Here is a 15,058-nt window from a genome sequence, read left to right as displayed (position 1 = left end):
CGATGAAGGTATATATGAGCTTTAGTGGTATATATGAGCTTTTGTTGAAGTTTGCAGATGATACAAAGGTTGGCAGGGTTGTTAATGACAGTAATGGCAGTGTGTTACTGCAACAGGATCTAGAAAATTTAAGCAGATGGGCTGAGAAGTGGTAACTGAAGTTTAACATTGACAAATGCAAAGTACTGCATATGGGTAGAAGTAATCCCAGAGGAACATACCAACTGTGCGTTGCTACACTTAGGGTGGTAGAAAATGAAAAAGACCTGGGAGTAATTGTGCTGTCAGATATGGTTTTCTGAGCAATGCAGACAGGCTGCAAGAGCAGGTCATGGGGTTTAGTCAATGTTATACAGGAGTTTTGCTAGCAAGGAAAAGGAGGTGATTATCCCTTTGTATAAGGCATTGGTCAGGCCACGTCTGGAGGCCTCATTTTAGGAAGGATGTAGATTTGCTTGAGCATGTACAGAGAAGGACAACAAGATTGGTGAGAGGAATGAAAGGATCCTTTTACCGATGAGAGGCTTAAGTTCTGTCAAGTGCAGCAGGTGGAGACTAGGCACCTGTGAGATGATCTGATTGAGGTGTATAAAGCCTTGAATGGGTTGAGCACACTGAATTCTGATAGGATTCTTCCAGTTGCTCAGATTACGAACCTAAGGGGGCATAAATTCAAATTGAAGAAAGACAGTTGTTGAATAGATGTGCAGAAATTTGCCTTTAGCAAGTGGGAGGTCGTCCTGCTCAATCAGCTTCAACTTCTCGAAAATCTGCTACCAATTCCTTAAATGCCAATCTTCAGGTAATTCTCCAGTGGGGCAAAGACAACTTAGTTGATTTCAACCCTTCTAAAACTCAGTCTTGTCTTATATCTCGCAAAAAGGATTCTTCTGCTCCTATGCTTTTCTTTATTGACACTCCGATTTCTAGGCAAAATGATATATCTCTTTTGGGGATTACCCTGACTTCTAATCTCTCTTGGCACAAGCACATGACAAATATTGCTTCCTCTGCATCTAAAAAACTTGGTTTTCTCTTTCGCTCTCAGAGTTACTTTTCTTCCAAACAGCTGCTCACTCTGTATAAATCGGAAATCCGCCCTGCCATGGAATATTGTTCTCACATCTGGGGTGGTGCCCCCAAAACCTCTCTCAGGCTTCTTGATTCCATTCAGAAGAGGGCAGTTAGGTTAATCAATGATTCACTCTCTAACAGAGTCTCTCCACTCACTTTCCCATAGACGTATTGTTTCTGCTGCATGCCTCTTCTACAGATACTTCCATGGGCACTGTTCTTCTGAATTGGCTTCTATAATTCCCGCTCTCTCTTTCAAAACAGTCCGAACACGTGCCGCCAGCAGCCAACATCCATTTACTGTCCAACTTCAAACCAACAGAACCAACTTTTCATCTTCCTCATTTATTCATTCAACTGCTGTTTTCTGCAACAACTTTCCTTCATACGTATTTCCTGAAAATTACAATCTACAGAAGTTCAAGTCCAATGTCAACAAATATCTTCTTTCCTCTTCTCAACCTCCAACCCAAGCACGGTACTAAGTACTATAGGTTCTAATACCTCTCGTGTTTTGGGTTCACATAAAAAAAAAAAAAAATTGCTGGAATAAACTTCCATCTGTGATTGTGGAAGTTGATAGCTTAAATAAATTCAAGGAGGAACTGGACAAACTTTTAGAGGTAATGGTTGTGTGATTTTTTGACTGATGCTACATAAGCTCATAAGCTTTGCTTTCTTGCATCACATGCCACTATTACTAACTGCCCAAGGTTTCCAGTATTCCCACAAGTGCCTCCAGCATTCCTTTTTCTTGTTCCTTATGAGAACATATACTGATTCCTGAGAGTTCTATAACAATCTCTTAATGGATCCACCTCATTTTGTGGCTCTTTGAAAATTTCTCCTCACCTGGTGCTCCCTTCTCCTGAGTACAGTCAGTTTTTTCCATGGGATAGACAGGTCTGTTGTTTTTGTTAAAATGTTTGTCATAGTCGGTGCTTGCTCATCCGGGCTACAGTTGCCTGATCTAGACCAGTCATTTCATCTGAGCTGCTGTGTGTTATTCAGAAATCTGCCAGTTTGCCTTTTTGAGGTTATACCTTTTGATATCCAACAGGGAGTGTTGGGGGTGTTTGTAATTGCCTGTTTTGTTTGAAGGTGATGGCTCTATGATCTGATGTGGTCCAGACCAGGTGGATACGCCAGTCTGTAATTTTATAATCTAGTGAATTGGTGGCAAGAGTAACATGTGTCACTTTCCCACATGGTACTGCTAAAGTTTGGAGGTTATTTGGTCGGTTTAGCACTTGAAAGGGTGAGGTGGCTATATAGTCTAATAGTATCTGGATGTTGTGTGTGCTTGCTCTGTCTTCCGTACGGCTATGGCATAAGGCTGATCTGCAGTTGACATCAGCACATCCTATGATATTTGCAGTAGGTAGCAAGTCTATGACTGCTTGTTATGTATTCAACAGCTGGATTTATATCTTCACCTGGTCTGAGATATAGTGAAATAATGTAAAACTCTCTTACAGCACTGGTGATATGGGCCCCACACTGCCCCTGGAGAGCAGAGGTGACCCACCTCTGTGACTGTAAGGTCAGTATTTTTAACTACTGTTGCTGTAGAAGGTGGACACCTGAGATGTATTCTATTATTTTATAGCCCCTTGGGTATCCTTGAACCCTACCCATTATGTGTGTAGGGCTCCTGGAGTAACAAGTTATCTATATTATTTTCTTCCAATTTGAGTTTGATCTGATCTACAAAGCTCTTGCCTTTTGAGTATTCAATTGGATGAGATTTAAAGCCCTAGTCACATTTATGTTTTCAGTCTGGCCCATAGTTCATCCTAGACTGTATTTACCATTTTTTTTTTTTTTTTTTTTTTTTTTAAATAACAGGGGCATTTATCATCCCTGATAGTTCATAGTCAGTCAACCGTGTTGCTTTACAGATAGCACGTTTTGGCTGGTCTTGTAATCATGGCCAGTGACTGCGCAGTGGCAGTCTCTGGCAGTATGACCATATTTATGACAGTTAAAGTGCTTTAACAGCTCTATGTAGACTAATCTTATTAGTGGAGTTCCTCAGGATTCGGTGCTGGACCCATTGCTGTTTTGTGCATTAATGATATCGAATCAGGCTTAATGTCCAAGTTTGCAGTGATACATGGTTGATAATGATAGTAAATACAGTATGCTACTGCAACAGGATCTAGAAAAGTTAGAGAGATGGGCTGAGAAGTGGTAGCTAAAGTTTAGTATTGACAAATGCAAAGTACTGCATATATAAAGCAGTAACCCAAGAGAAATGTACCAACTGTGTGGTACTACACTCAGGGAGATGGAGAATGAAAAAGACCTGGAGGTAATCGTGCAGTTGGATTTGAAGTTCTCTGAGCAGTTCACTATGTGCAAAACTTCATGACCTGCCAGAGCAGGCCATGGAGTTTTGTCAATAATATTTAGGAATTTTGCTAGCAGAGATAAGGAGGTGGTCATACCTTTGTATAAGTCAGTGATAAGGTCACAACTTGAGTGCTGCATACAGATCTGGAGGCCTCATTTTAGAAAGGATGTAGAGTTGCTAGAACGAGTACAGAGAAAAGCAACAGGATTGGTGAGAGGAACAAAGGTTCCAAGAGAGGCTTAAATTCTGCATGTTACAGCATCTGGAGACTAGGCACCTGCAAGGTGATCTGATTGAGGTGTACAAGGCCTTGAATGGTTTGAGCAGGCAATGCTGATGGGATACTTCCACTTGCTCAGATTAAGAACCTGAGAGGGCATAGATTGAAATGAGGAAAGACAGTTGTAGAATAGATGATCAGAATTTTGCCTTTAGCCAGTGGGTAGTTGTTTGCTGGAACAGACTTCCATCTGTTGGTGTTCAAGTTAATTGCTTAAATACATTTAAGGCTGAACTAGACAAACATTTGGAGTGGCTGGATGGGTGAAATGAGAAGTGTGTATGTATTTTTATTTTTTTTTCGGCTGATGCTCAATAAGCTTGCTTTCTTGCATCATATGCCTCTGCTAATGCTAATACTTCTGTACAGGAAAGAATTCCCTGAATTTAGGGCTGGTTCAGCCAGCATAGACCCTGTAGGTTTTTCCAAATTCTGGGTGACACGTCTACAATGATATTGAATTGCCAATTTCTATTGTTTTTTGTCCCTCTTTTTAGAAGAAATTCTTTGGCAAACTCTGGCAAGATTCCAGACAACTCTGGAAATCTTTCCAGAGTTGTCTTAGGGATGTCAAATATAATATAAATATAAAGGGTTCCTGCCCCTTGACTTTTCTGTTTGCAGTCTCAATTTTACTACCTCTGGGTTGGTTTCAATCTTTTTAACATCCTCTTTATTTGTTACTTCAATTAAAACTGCATTATCTTTTATTTTTCTCATGTTATTCACTTTTATTTCTTTGAAATGACAGTATCCCTGATTGCCTCGCTGGATTTGTAGTCAGGCTTAATCTTTATAATAATTATGTTTGTTTCTTTTGCCTTTGGTATTCCGTAGTCTTATTGTTGGTTTGTTAAGTTTGGTGGCCCTTGCTACTTGGGCGTGTCAAAGTATTTATTTATTTTTATAATTATTCTTCTGTTCAGTCACTGTTTACTTTTGCTTTCAGTACCTTGTTTACTGTATTAAGTTCAACTAATCTATTCCAAAAGAGACCAGCAGTTCACTCTGTGCAGTCTTGTTGCAGATGTCCTCCTGTTTATGAAGGAATTCTTCTAGGAACAACTTAATTTCTTTAATTTATCTTATGGGATCCTCTATTTGAATTATAAGCTGAAGTTTCCTCTCCTCTTCTTCCTATTGTTTTTGCCTTTTCTAGCCCTTTTTACACTAAAGTGGTAAGCTTTTAAGTTGTCATCTGTAGTTTCTTCATTGTTTAGCACCTCTATCCTACGATTTGATTTTTCAGTTTTTTCCCTTGTGTTTTGGGCTTTGCCAGTCATTTTGCTGTTATTGTAATGTTCCTTATATCCAGGTACTTTTAAGGTATTTTTTTATACACCTATTAAAACCCAAGATGCAATGTTTTCTTATTTTGGCAGGAAAACGGTCACACATAAAGAAAACCTCTTATATGCAAGTATATGTTTAATCTAAGCTGAAATTCCCATTTCCCTTCCCAGATAGAAGAGCTGTAGGAGTAGCTCTTATCTACAGAAATACAATTACTCTGACCAGAACTAAAGAGGGCAATACAGAAAATTGAGTCAATGTGTCACCCTCCAAGTAGACAGTATAAGATAATATGGATGGCTTTGACAGTAAAGAACTGGGAAAAATCTTAAATATGAATAGAGGAGAAGCTTCCAAGTAAGTGAAAATAATAAAATGTTCAACACAGACAAAACAAGTGTTCCTGAAGAAACAAGCATGCAGAACATGGCAGCAGATGAAAATCTATTTAATCTTCTCAACTATAAAGGAGCAAGAGACAATTTCCTCCAAAGGAATGTCCATTATGAAAATGGTTCAAAAATAAATTATATATACAGTAAAAGTCTGAAAATCTGGACTGCTCAGGGACTGGGTCAATCCGGATTCTCAGGCAGTACTTTTAAGATGGAATAAAGAAGAGATGACCAGGTAAATTTTGACAGTTTATTCATTAGCAAATAAAGCCTGTTTCATTTATCGAAACAAGCAGTTTTAAAGAAAAATAAAGTCAACTCCTGACAAAATGTAAAGAAATTTTCACCACAAAAAAAATAATACTAAAAAATGTAATGCTTGAAATCCTATTTAAAAATGAATAATGTAAAAGAAAAATACAGTATATACATTATATTGTGCGTATGCATGAAGTCCTGAAGACTAAAAATTTAATTAATAACTGTTTCAATGGACTTTTCTGCAGTAGCCCAAGATATCTTTACTTCAACTTTTTCGTTTTCTTCACCAGATTCTGAATAATTCTCTTCTATCTTATCAGGAGTTATAATGCTTTGAATAATTTCTTGATCAGTGAAAGTCACTGCAACTTCAACATCATCTTCAATATATATTCACTCTCCTTATGTCATCAGCATTAAGTTTGTGTATCAGGTTGTCTTCCGTACATAATTTAAACAGTTTCCATCAGTCCTTTATCACTTCAGATGCCTTCAGCTCTATGTGAAATCCTTCAAAATCTTTGTTTCGATCAGATTGTAGCTCTGCAAACATCACGTTCATTTTAACTTTCGCCATGCTCTTTTAAGAGTTACAGGTGTGACTGCATTCCATGCAGTCGCGAGTGAAAATGTTGCATCTTTGATTGTACAACTGCATTGAAATTCTGAAGGGTCGACATTCTTATGCATCGTTTTCATCATAAAATCATTTTTATAGTGACATTTAAAGTTCCTAATGACTCCTTGGTCTGTGGGTTGAATTAATGGTGTTAAATTTGGTGGCAAGTAACATGCAAAAATATTTCTGTAATCAGACACTAATTTTGATTTATGTGTGTGGGCCCTACAGTTGATGAGATGTAGCAGGCACTTTGTATTTGCAGGCTTCCCCAATTTTCCCAAGTTATGACGAACTGATGGAACAAAATCATGAACAAACCAATTGCAACATCTATCTTTGTCCATCCAAGCATTCTTTTGGGTTTTATAGGTCACAGCTAAGTGCACAATTCCTTTAAAGGCCTGTGGGTGCTGAAATTTCCGAATCACCAAAAGCTTAATTTTATACTGACCTGAAGCATTAACACTAATAAGAACGGTTACTCTTTCCTTATTAAGCTTAAACCCTGTTGCATTTCGCTCTTGGTTTCCAGGCAAACACTTCCAGTAAACTGCTGTTTCATCAGCATTATAAATTTGATTGGCTGTTAGGTCATAGTCAGATACAATTTTTTCAAATGTTGCACTATATTCTGTTGCTGCTTGTGTATCAGCCGACTGTCTTTCTCCAGCAATATCTAACTGTCTAATACCATGACGAGTCTTGAAATTCCTAAGCCATCCATCACTAAATGTGCACTCTGATTCAGTGTTCATTTTCTCCTTAAAATACCTTGCTTTGGCAGTAAGCATCAGCCCAGAAATTGCCATACCTCCTGATTGTTTTAGCAAAAAACCGTACACCACTTTATCGAGATTCTCTAATTTTGGCCGATGTAAACATTTTCTCTCAGCAATTTTATTGTAAGGCTGTGAATTCTAGAATTTTATTCTTTGCCTTTTTTATATCATAAATTGTAGACTTTCCGTTGTTTGTTTGTTATTTGGTTTTTAGGAGCATTAGCAACTAAGGCCATATTGCTCCAGGAATATGCGGTGGTCATTCCCTGACCTTTCCGCATTCTGCTGCTCCTTCCCACCTGCTATGGAGGCACCTTCCGATGTTATATGTTTCCATTAAAACAGTATTGCTCACACCACTTTCTAGTTAATTTTTTCAAGTTTGTCAACTCAGTTTCAACGTGTTCTTCTTTCTCTTCACACAATGAAGTTTATCTATTTTAGGAGCCAAATGGGCTTGTAAATACATATGCTATGTATGGTAAATGGAAAGAGTAGGACAAAAATTATAGCGTTTCCACGGTTTGATTGCTTGTTTCAAAATGGCGACCACGAGCTTGCTTGTTGTTGCTTTTAATGCGCACAGTCTGCCAAATTTAAAAAGTTTGTGCGAATTTTTGCTTTAGTGCATTGATAGATTGTTGTATTCCGTCACATCACAAAAAAATAAAATTTTGTTTCATTAAGGCAGGAGTATCAGTGTTTTATACTAAATATATATATATTTTTTTGTTTAGAAATTGTGGAAACTATGGGTAAATGCAAAAGAGTTGTTTTTAATTGAACAAAAACTTGGAATTATTCAAAAGTTTGAAAACAGTGTATCCATTAAATCTTTAATTAACCATTATAACCAAACCATACATGACATAGGAAGGTACTAGATTTTGCAGGCACATCTGATAGCATTAAAGGCATGACTATCAGAAAAATGATGAAACCATCTGCATATGAGGACCTCAATAAGGCAATGGTGTTGTAGTTTAGCCAACAATTACATAATATAAAAAATACGTACATGTATGTGTATAAAGAAGTGTGCGATACGCAAATGAAGCAATAACACCCATCCGACTCAGAGTCAACAACATGCAAGACAATGTTTTATATGTTCTGTCTCTCTCTCTCTCCAGTCAGTGACTTATCTGCCTTCTTAAATCCTGTGTCTTTCAAAGTACAGTACTCAACTGTACTTTGAAAGGAATTTTTATATTTTGATCCAGATTAGCAAGGGTTTACTGTATATATAAGTGTTTTTTTTTGGGATGGTACACCGTACCGGCACCTTTATTAACAGTGATGTGTGACATTTGGATGCAATGCAAGCATGGTACTGAGTAATATAAATTTTCTGTTTATACTCCGTGACAACCAGTCAGAGGAGTTCACAAGATAGACAGAATACAAGAAACATCACCGTATTCAGCGGTCATAGGTTGTAATACGTCTCGTGATTAGTTTTCATAAAAAAAAAAAAAAAAACCTTAGAAATTTGTAATATTCCGTAATTTTTTTCACATTTACTTACTATTCAAATAAGCTTAAAATGATTTGACTAAATTTGCATTTTTTACTGTCTATTTTTAAGATGTTTTCTATATAAAACTGTATAACCAATTTTAGAATTCTAAATTACTCAGTTGTACCTCTGTTTAACGAAGTCCTTTTGTAGCGAATTATTTTGAATCCCCTTGGAAATTACATTTAAAATAGTTTCCGTTGACCGAATAAAATTTTCATATAGTGAACAGATTAGGAGAGAATTAACTCAGTACACACTGTTTGCATTTCTGGCCCTTAGGTAATTATTGCTGCTGCACGAATTAAGAGAGCTAAAGGAATTACCATTCTACAACTTAACTTAGTTGTATCTGGTAAAACCGATCCTACCACCTGTCCCACATATGGAGGAGTCGTGCTAGTCAAGAGTGAGCAGATCCAGGTGTATTCCCAGTGGGCTGTGTCCAACTTTTTCCTGTACAGGTGCCGTATTCAAAAAAAAATTCAAAGTTAGCATTAGAAAGGGCACATGATGCAAGAAAGCAAGTTTATATAGCATCAGCCAAAAACACCTTATTTCACCCATCCCCTCGCTCCAAATGTTTGTCAAGTTCTGCTTTGAATCTATTTAAGCTATCAACTTCTACAATGACACATTGGCATTAGTAGAGGCATAGAAAGCAAGCTTAATGCAGCATCAGCCGGAAAAAAAAAAAAAAAAAAAAAAACCCTTATTTCACCCATCCAAATGTTTGTCAAGTTTTTCTGCCTTGAATCTATTTAAGCTATCATCTTTTACAACAACAGATGGAAATTTGTTCCAGCAATCAACTACCTGCTGGTAAGGCAAATTTCCGCACATCTATCCTACATCTGTCTTTCCTCAATTTGAAGTTATACCCTCTCAGGTGATTTTTCAAAGCAAGAGGCAGGATCCCATCAGCATTGAGCATGCTCAAACCATTCAAGGCTTTATACACCTCTATCAGATCACCTCGCCTGTGCCTAGTCTCCAGACATTGTAATTTGCAAAACTTAATAAGCCTTTCTTTGTAAGAGCAACCCTTTGTTCCATTCACTAATCTTGTTGCCTTCTCTGTACTCATTCCAGCAGCTCTACATCCTTTTGAAATGAGGCCTCCATCAACCACCCGCTGGCAAAGGCAAACTTCTGCACACTATCCTGCAATCGTCTTTCCTCAATTTGAATTTATGCCCCCTCAGGCAATTAGCAATTAGGCAGTTCACTTTCCTCGCTGGCCATAGGTTGGACACTTCTGTGATTTAACTGTAAGCGCCCTGTTCGAGAATTAGAAAAGTGGCTTTCTTTTACCCCGACAAATAATTATCTGTTATTTCGCGGAAGTGCCCCATAAATTTTCCCCTATCTCTGTTTACATAGTCACAGTATCTGAATATCCAAATGACCCTGACCTTTTGGACAGTTTCAAAAAAAAAAAAAAAAAATGTTTAATTTAAGAATTAGTGACAATACCAATGACAAGAGAAGGAAAAAGATTACAAAGAAAGTATTAATTCTTCTAAACATTAGAAGTTGGAAAATTGTCAATTAGGTTATAGTTAAATGAAAGAAGATGCAATTCATGGATTTCGGGGATACCTAATTGATAAGAAGGTTTCAGAAGAATTGAAGCATTTGGTGAACGCTCTAAGTACGATACCAATTTCAGTGACTGAATCTGATTGTCAGCCCAACCACAGCTTCGTTGATGACAAAAACAGTTTCTTCACTACTGTTTCTTAAAACTGTAGGCCCACCGCTGATTTGCTTCGATCCAACAAAATATGTCAATTCGTGGCTGCTTTGGAAACGTTATCCAGCAACCGACACACAAAGAGGAAGAAAAGAAGTTGGCGTAAGCTTTCTGATGAGAACTTAATGAAAATTTGGAATATTCTACAAAAACTTTATCATGAAATTATTTTTACTTATTTTTTTATATACTTGAATAATAAATTTATGCTTAATAAACTGTGTTAATATACTTAATTTGTTGTTCTTATTCTAAAAACGTTACTACTAAAGTAACAATATCAGGGAAAAAAAATTTTTAGAGTACTTTTCATATCTTTAATTTTGAATTTTTCCTGAGAGCAAAGAATGAGTACCGGCACCTATTTTTTTTTACAAAAAAAGCACTGTGTATATATATTTATTTGTAGAAGAATAAGAGAAATTTACCTCAATATGATATGTAATGACACTCAAATAAACCAATATAAAATTAATACATATTGAGGTAAATTTCTGTTACTCTTCTACTAATCATATACAGTAATACCCCGACTTACGCTACCCCGACTTACGCGAACTCGGAGTTACGCGGTTCTTGATTTTTTCGTTTGGCAACGCTGCCGCCCACTATCTTCAAGGTCGTTTTTCATATGTTATCGATATACGGTGCGACGGCGGAGAATGAGAGCGAAAGATGAACAAAATTCAACTTTGCTGCTTTTATGTTTTTTATATCAGTGAAGGGGAAACACATTTCACCATAATAACGTAAAAACCAACACAATTCCAGCTATCGGTACAATCGCAAATGCAATTAGATCGAGTTTACTACCAGTTTATAACAGATTTCACTAGCAGAAACGCAACTGGATTTTTATTGTTTTATGGTAGTAACCCCTAGAAATGTGGGGTGTTAATAGTGTATCTCTGCCTTTATGGTGTTGTTTATTTAGTTGCTACATGCGCGCAGCTTTGTTTATGCGTATCAAGCGTGCCTCCTCGTTTTGTAATTGCGCTTTATTCCCTAAAAATAAGTAAAATACTTAATTAAAAGGTGTGAAAAGGCGTCCTGGTGAAGACACTGCAGATTCAGAGAGAAAAAGAAAAGCAATTATCGATAAACAGAGGCGGACTGGGTCAAAAATTCTTACCCTGGAAAATTTATAGTGGCCTCATACTATGGTTTATGGCCAAAATCACACTGGCCCACCGGGGTTACACTGGCCCCGGTAAGGCTTATGGCCAGTCCACCTCTGTCGATAGAAAAAAAATATGAAATTGTGAAACGCTTTGAGCGAAATGAAAGACCATGTGATATTGCACGTGCTACAGGCCTAAATGAAGCAACGGCGAAAAGCACATGACAATTGCAAACTTGACAGGTTGAAAATTGAAAAGGGCTCAATTGTAAAGGGCTTAAAAATTTTAGAAAACATAGACTCCAACGAAGAACGTGTTTAGCTACAAAGCAAGGAATAAAAAAATTATTAGCTTGCTACGAAGAAATTCTGCGTGAAAAAAAGAAGGCGCTGTGTCGTCAGGCGAATTTGTTAGATTTTATGAAGTCATCGACATCGAAATAACTTTTTAACGTAAGTCATTTGTTTTTTTAATACATATTTTGTATTAATATGTATAAAAAACTGCAATTTTATTAATATTTTTCTTCTAAACTAGTGTTTTTGTTAGTCCTTGGTCCCAATTAAGCAAAATTTATATGTATTTATATGCAAAGTTGTACCCCGACTTACGCGAATTCGACTTACGCGATTTTCGTCGGACCCACCTATCGCGTAACTTCGGGGTATTACTGTATATAAGAATCATAAACCAAAGAATGGATATGACCTTCAGTTGTCAATCAAATAATCTCCCCCCAAAAAAAAAAAAGAATAGGACCAGCAAAAGACTTATGAATGGAGCCCATCAACCCAATACTAAACAAAACTACAGTGGGACCAGGTGTACCCATTCATTTTAAAAGTATGCAGCCTCTTCATTGAAGATATACTACTCCACCTGTTTTACAAAAGACTAAGGTAATGAATCTCCCCTCCCCCAAAATTTGGAATTAATACTACATGAAACCAGTGCTAAAATAAAATAATAATAAAAAAACAATCTTCAGGAGCCAAAGGCCCATTGCTGTAGGCTGTCGTCTCTTATACTACCAACTTTAACTAATCACTGCATTCAACATAGACCAGCACACCTGCATAAAGTTATCAACAAACAACACTTAGCTTATTAGAGACATTCCTGTATTCAGAGAACACTTACCTTCCATATCCAGATTATCTTATTGCAGTTGGGGGGGGGGGGGTCTTATCACTTTCTTATTCCCAGCTCTTCTTGAATCATATCCAAACCAAAATTGTAACTGTCTTACTTATACAGATGATGTAAAATTTACAATTCGTAATTGCATCTGCTGCAGAGATGTGTGTAAATATTGCATTTATCAATTCCTGTCCTATCTCGGGTCACTTAATTTATCCTTGAATCAGCCCAACTCGCCATAATTAAAGAATAGGATCAACGTTCCAAGCTACCTAGATGGGAACACACATGGAAGACAGTTACAGCTCGCTTTTTTCGGTTTCATTTGTTAGAATCTGACTTTCATGCCACAGTTTGTTCTAGCAAAATCCAAGATCCTCTAGCTACTTCCTATACCTGTGTTGTATGCATCTTGTTTGGGTTCTGCTGATCTTTCTAGGAATGGAATATTGGCTTCAAGGATTGATGAACAGAATCTCACTTAAACCTTTCATGTCCCTGGGGGCTATTCTTTATTCCAGCTTTAACACAACTCCTTGAAAAGATTTGATAATCATTTGGAACCTGAATACCTAGCTATTTACTTCAAGATAGATACTCCTGACATCAAGGCTATCTTGATCTGTCCTCTCTCTCTCACCAACCTGGATGGGTTGCTGCACATGGACCCAACAAAATGCAACAAAGCCTATAGGAACCAAATTCAGCAAAAAAACCTACTGACTGGCAGTGTTCTAATCGTGTGAAGCCATCTATCTGACCAGTTCAGGGTAAACATAAACCAGTAACCCTGCTTTCCAGGGAAGCAATTTATCCTCCATAAGAATGAGCTATGGAAGAATTGCAATATGGTCATTAAGCAACTGTCGGCCCACGAGGATTGTTTCAACCAATGACGGATTTATCTAGATAGTGACTTTATTGACAAATTCAACTGCTAACTTCAAATTTTAAGTAAGTATTCTACAGGGTATCCAAAAAGTCTGAAACCAAAGAACACTCGAATTGGAGTAATTGCTAAGTTTCATGCCAGCTCACAGAAATCCGCCAGAGGGATCAGTGTATTATAAAACCCCAAGAGCATGGTGATAAAATTATGACCATGTCAAATTATGATCCAGTCAGGTTTAATATGAAACATATAATTTTATACTATTCAAGTGTCATTGGTTCCAGACTATTCAGACACAGTGTATTAAAAATATTATAAATTCAAATGAACAAGTAGCTTGTTAAATAAGCAGTGTGCAATCATGCGGCTAATTTTAATGATATAAGACAGACCTAAGGCCATGCAGGGGTGCCATGAACTCTTCCATTTGTATTTTAACCTTATCCAGTGCTGGCAGAAACGGGTGGTGACTTTGTGAAAGAGTCCCAGTTATTCCCGAGACTGTGTAAATTAAATGTGCTTGTTTCTTCAGCAGTCACAATATCTAGCTTTGAACATAAGTAGCCCTTGAGCCAGACAGCCCCACACTAAAATAAAAGCCCAGATGTTTTGTAATACTTTGAATTTTTTCAAGCAAATGAGTATTGAAGCTGTTATAATGTTAAATGTAATCTTAACCTCTCATTTTTAACTTTTTTTTACTAATATAATATCTGTTATTTTATGTATTCATAATTAATATTTAAGTTGTTTTTGTATCATAGCCTTTAAAGAAGTGCTTTGAAGAGAGAGACATTGCCTTGCTGCAACAAACAATTAGTCAAATGCCAGAAGAAGAGGCAAGGTACCACATGAAATGCTGTGTAGATTCTGGACTGTGGATCCCAGATGCTAAGAAAGTAGAAAATGAAAGGGCATCATCTTTAAGTGAAAAATTTGAAGAAGTTAAAGAATAACGCATAAGTTATCAGTATTATTTCTCATTACACATATTAAATTTTTTTAGTAATTTTTAAAAACAGCAACACTGAAAAGTAATTTTAGATTGCTAAGGAGGATGTTTTTTAATAGTTGGGTGTACAGTACACAGTATTAAAGATTAATATTTTAATTAAGTGTTGCTACAATAGGTTTATTTTGTCTGAAAATTCTGGACTTTTCAGTGCTATTTATGTTTGATTGCCATCCAGTTCATTTATCTGTAATAACCTTGACTACAATTCATTTTCCATTAAAAGCAAGATAGACCAATATGTGGCTTCTTTTATGTTCTAATGTACACAAACACTATAGAATTATGCTGTGTGATTATTCTAACAAGGTTGGCAATAGATTTTTTTCTTTCTTTCTTCATATTTTATCCAGTTGGTCAACAAAGATTGTTAATATCAATTTAGGTGCATATACAGTATATATAAACACATCAGGTGGAGTGGGGGTATGAAAATTGGTTTTTATAATAACAACACTAACTTGTTATCTGGTGACAGTGTCACCACTGGATTCTTTTTTAATCCATTCATCTTTAGTTTCTGCAGCGGTGTCCAGTCAGTTATGCATTCATCCTTAG

At 36.8% G+C, this 15,058-nt stretch overlaps 1 protein-coding gene across 1 annotated transcript in view; it reads left to right on the top strand.

Moving 5' to 3' along the window:
• Positions 1-14,678, top strand: part of Cdc37 (cell division cycle protein 37) — a 301,191-nt gene extending 286,513 nt beyond the window's left edge. The window contains exon 10 of the mRNA XM_090389100.1: positions 14,253-14,678. Within this exon, the coding sequence (XP_090245226.1) occupies positions 14,253-14,444 (192 nt within the window). The 3' untranslated portion in view covers positions 14,445-14,678. The remainder of the gene's footprint in view (positions 1-14,252) is intronic.
• The last annotated feature ends 380 nt before the right edge of the window (positions 14,679-15,058 follow it).

The sequence above is a fragment of the Mastigoproctus giganteus genome, chromosome 14, assembly GCF_048544385.1.
Source record: "Mastigoproctus giganteus isolate SK-2022 chromosome 14, ASM4854438v1, whole genome shotgun sequence".
NCBI classification, from domain to species: Eukaryota; Metazoa; Arthropoda; class Arachnida; order Uropygi; family Thelyphonidae; genus Mastigoproctus; species Mastigoproctus giganteus.
Note: the sequence above shows the minus strand (reverse complement) of the source record. Positions and strands in the feature narration are given on the sequence as shown.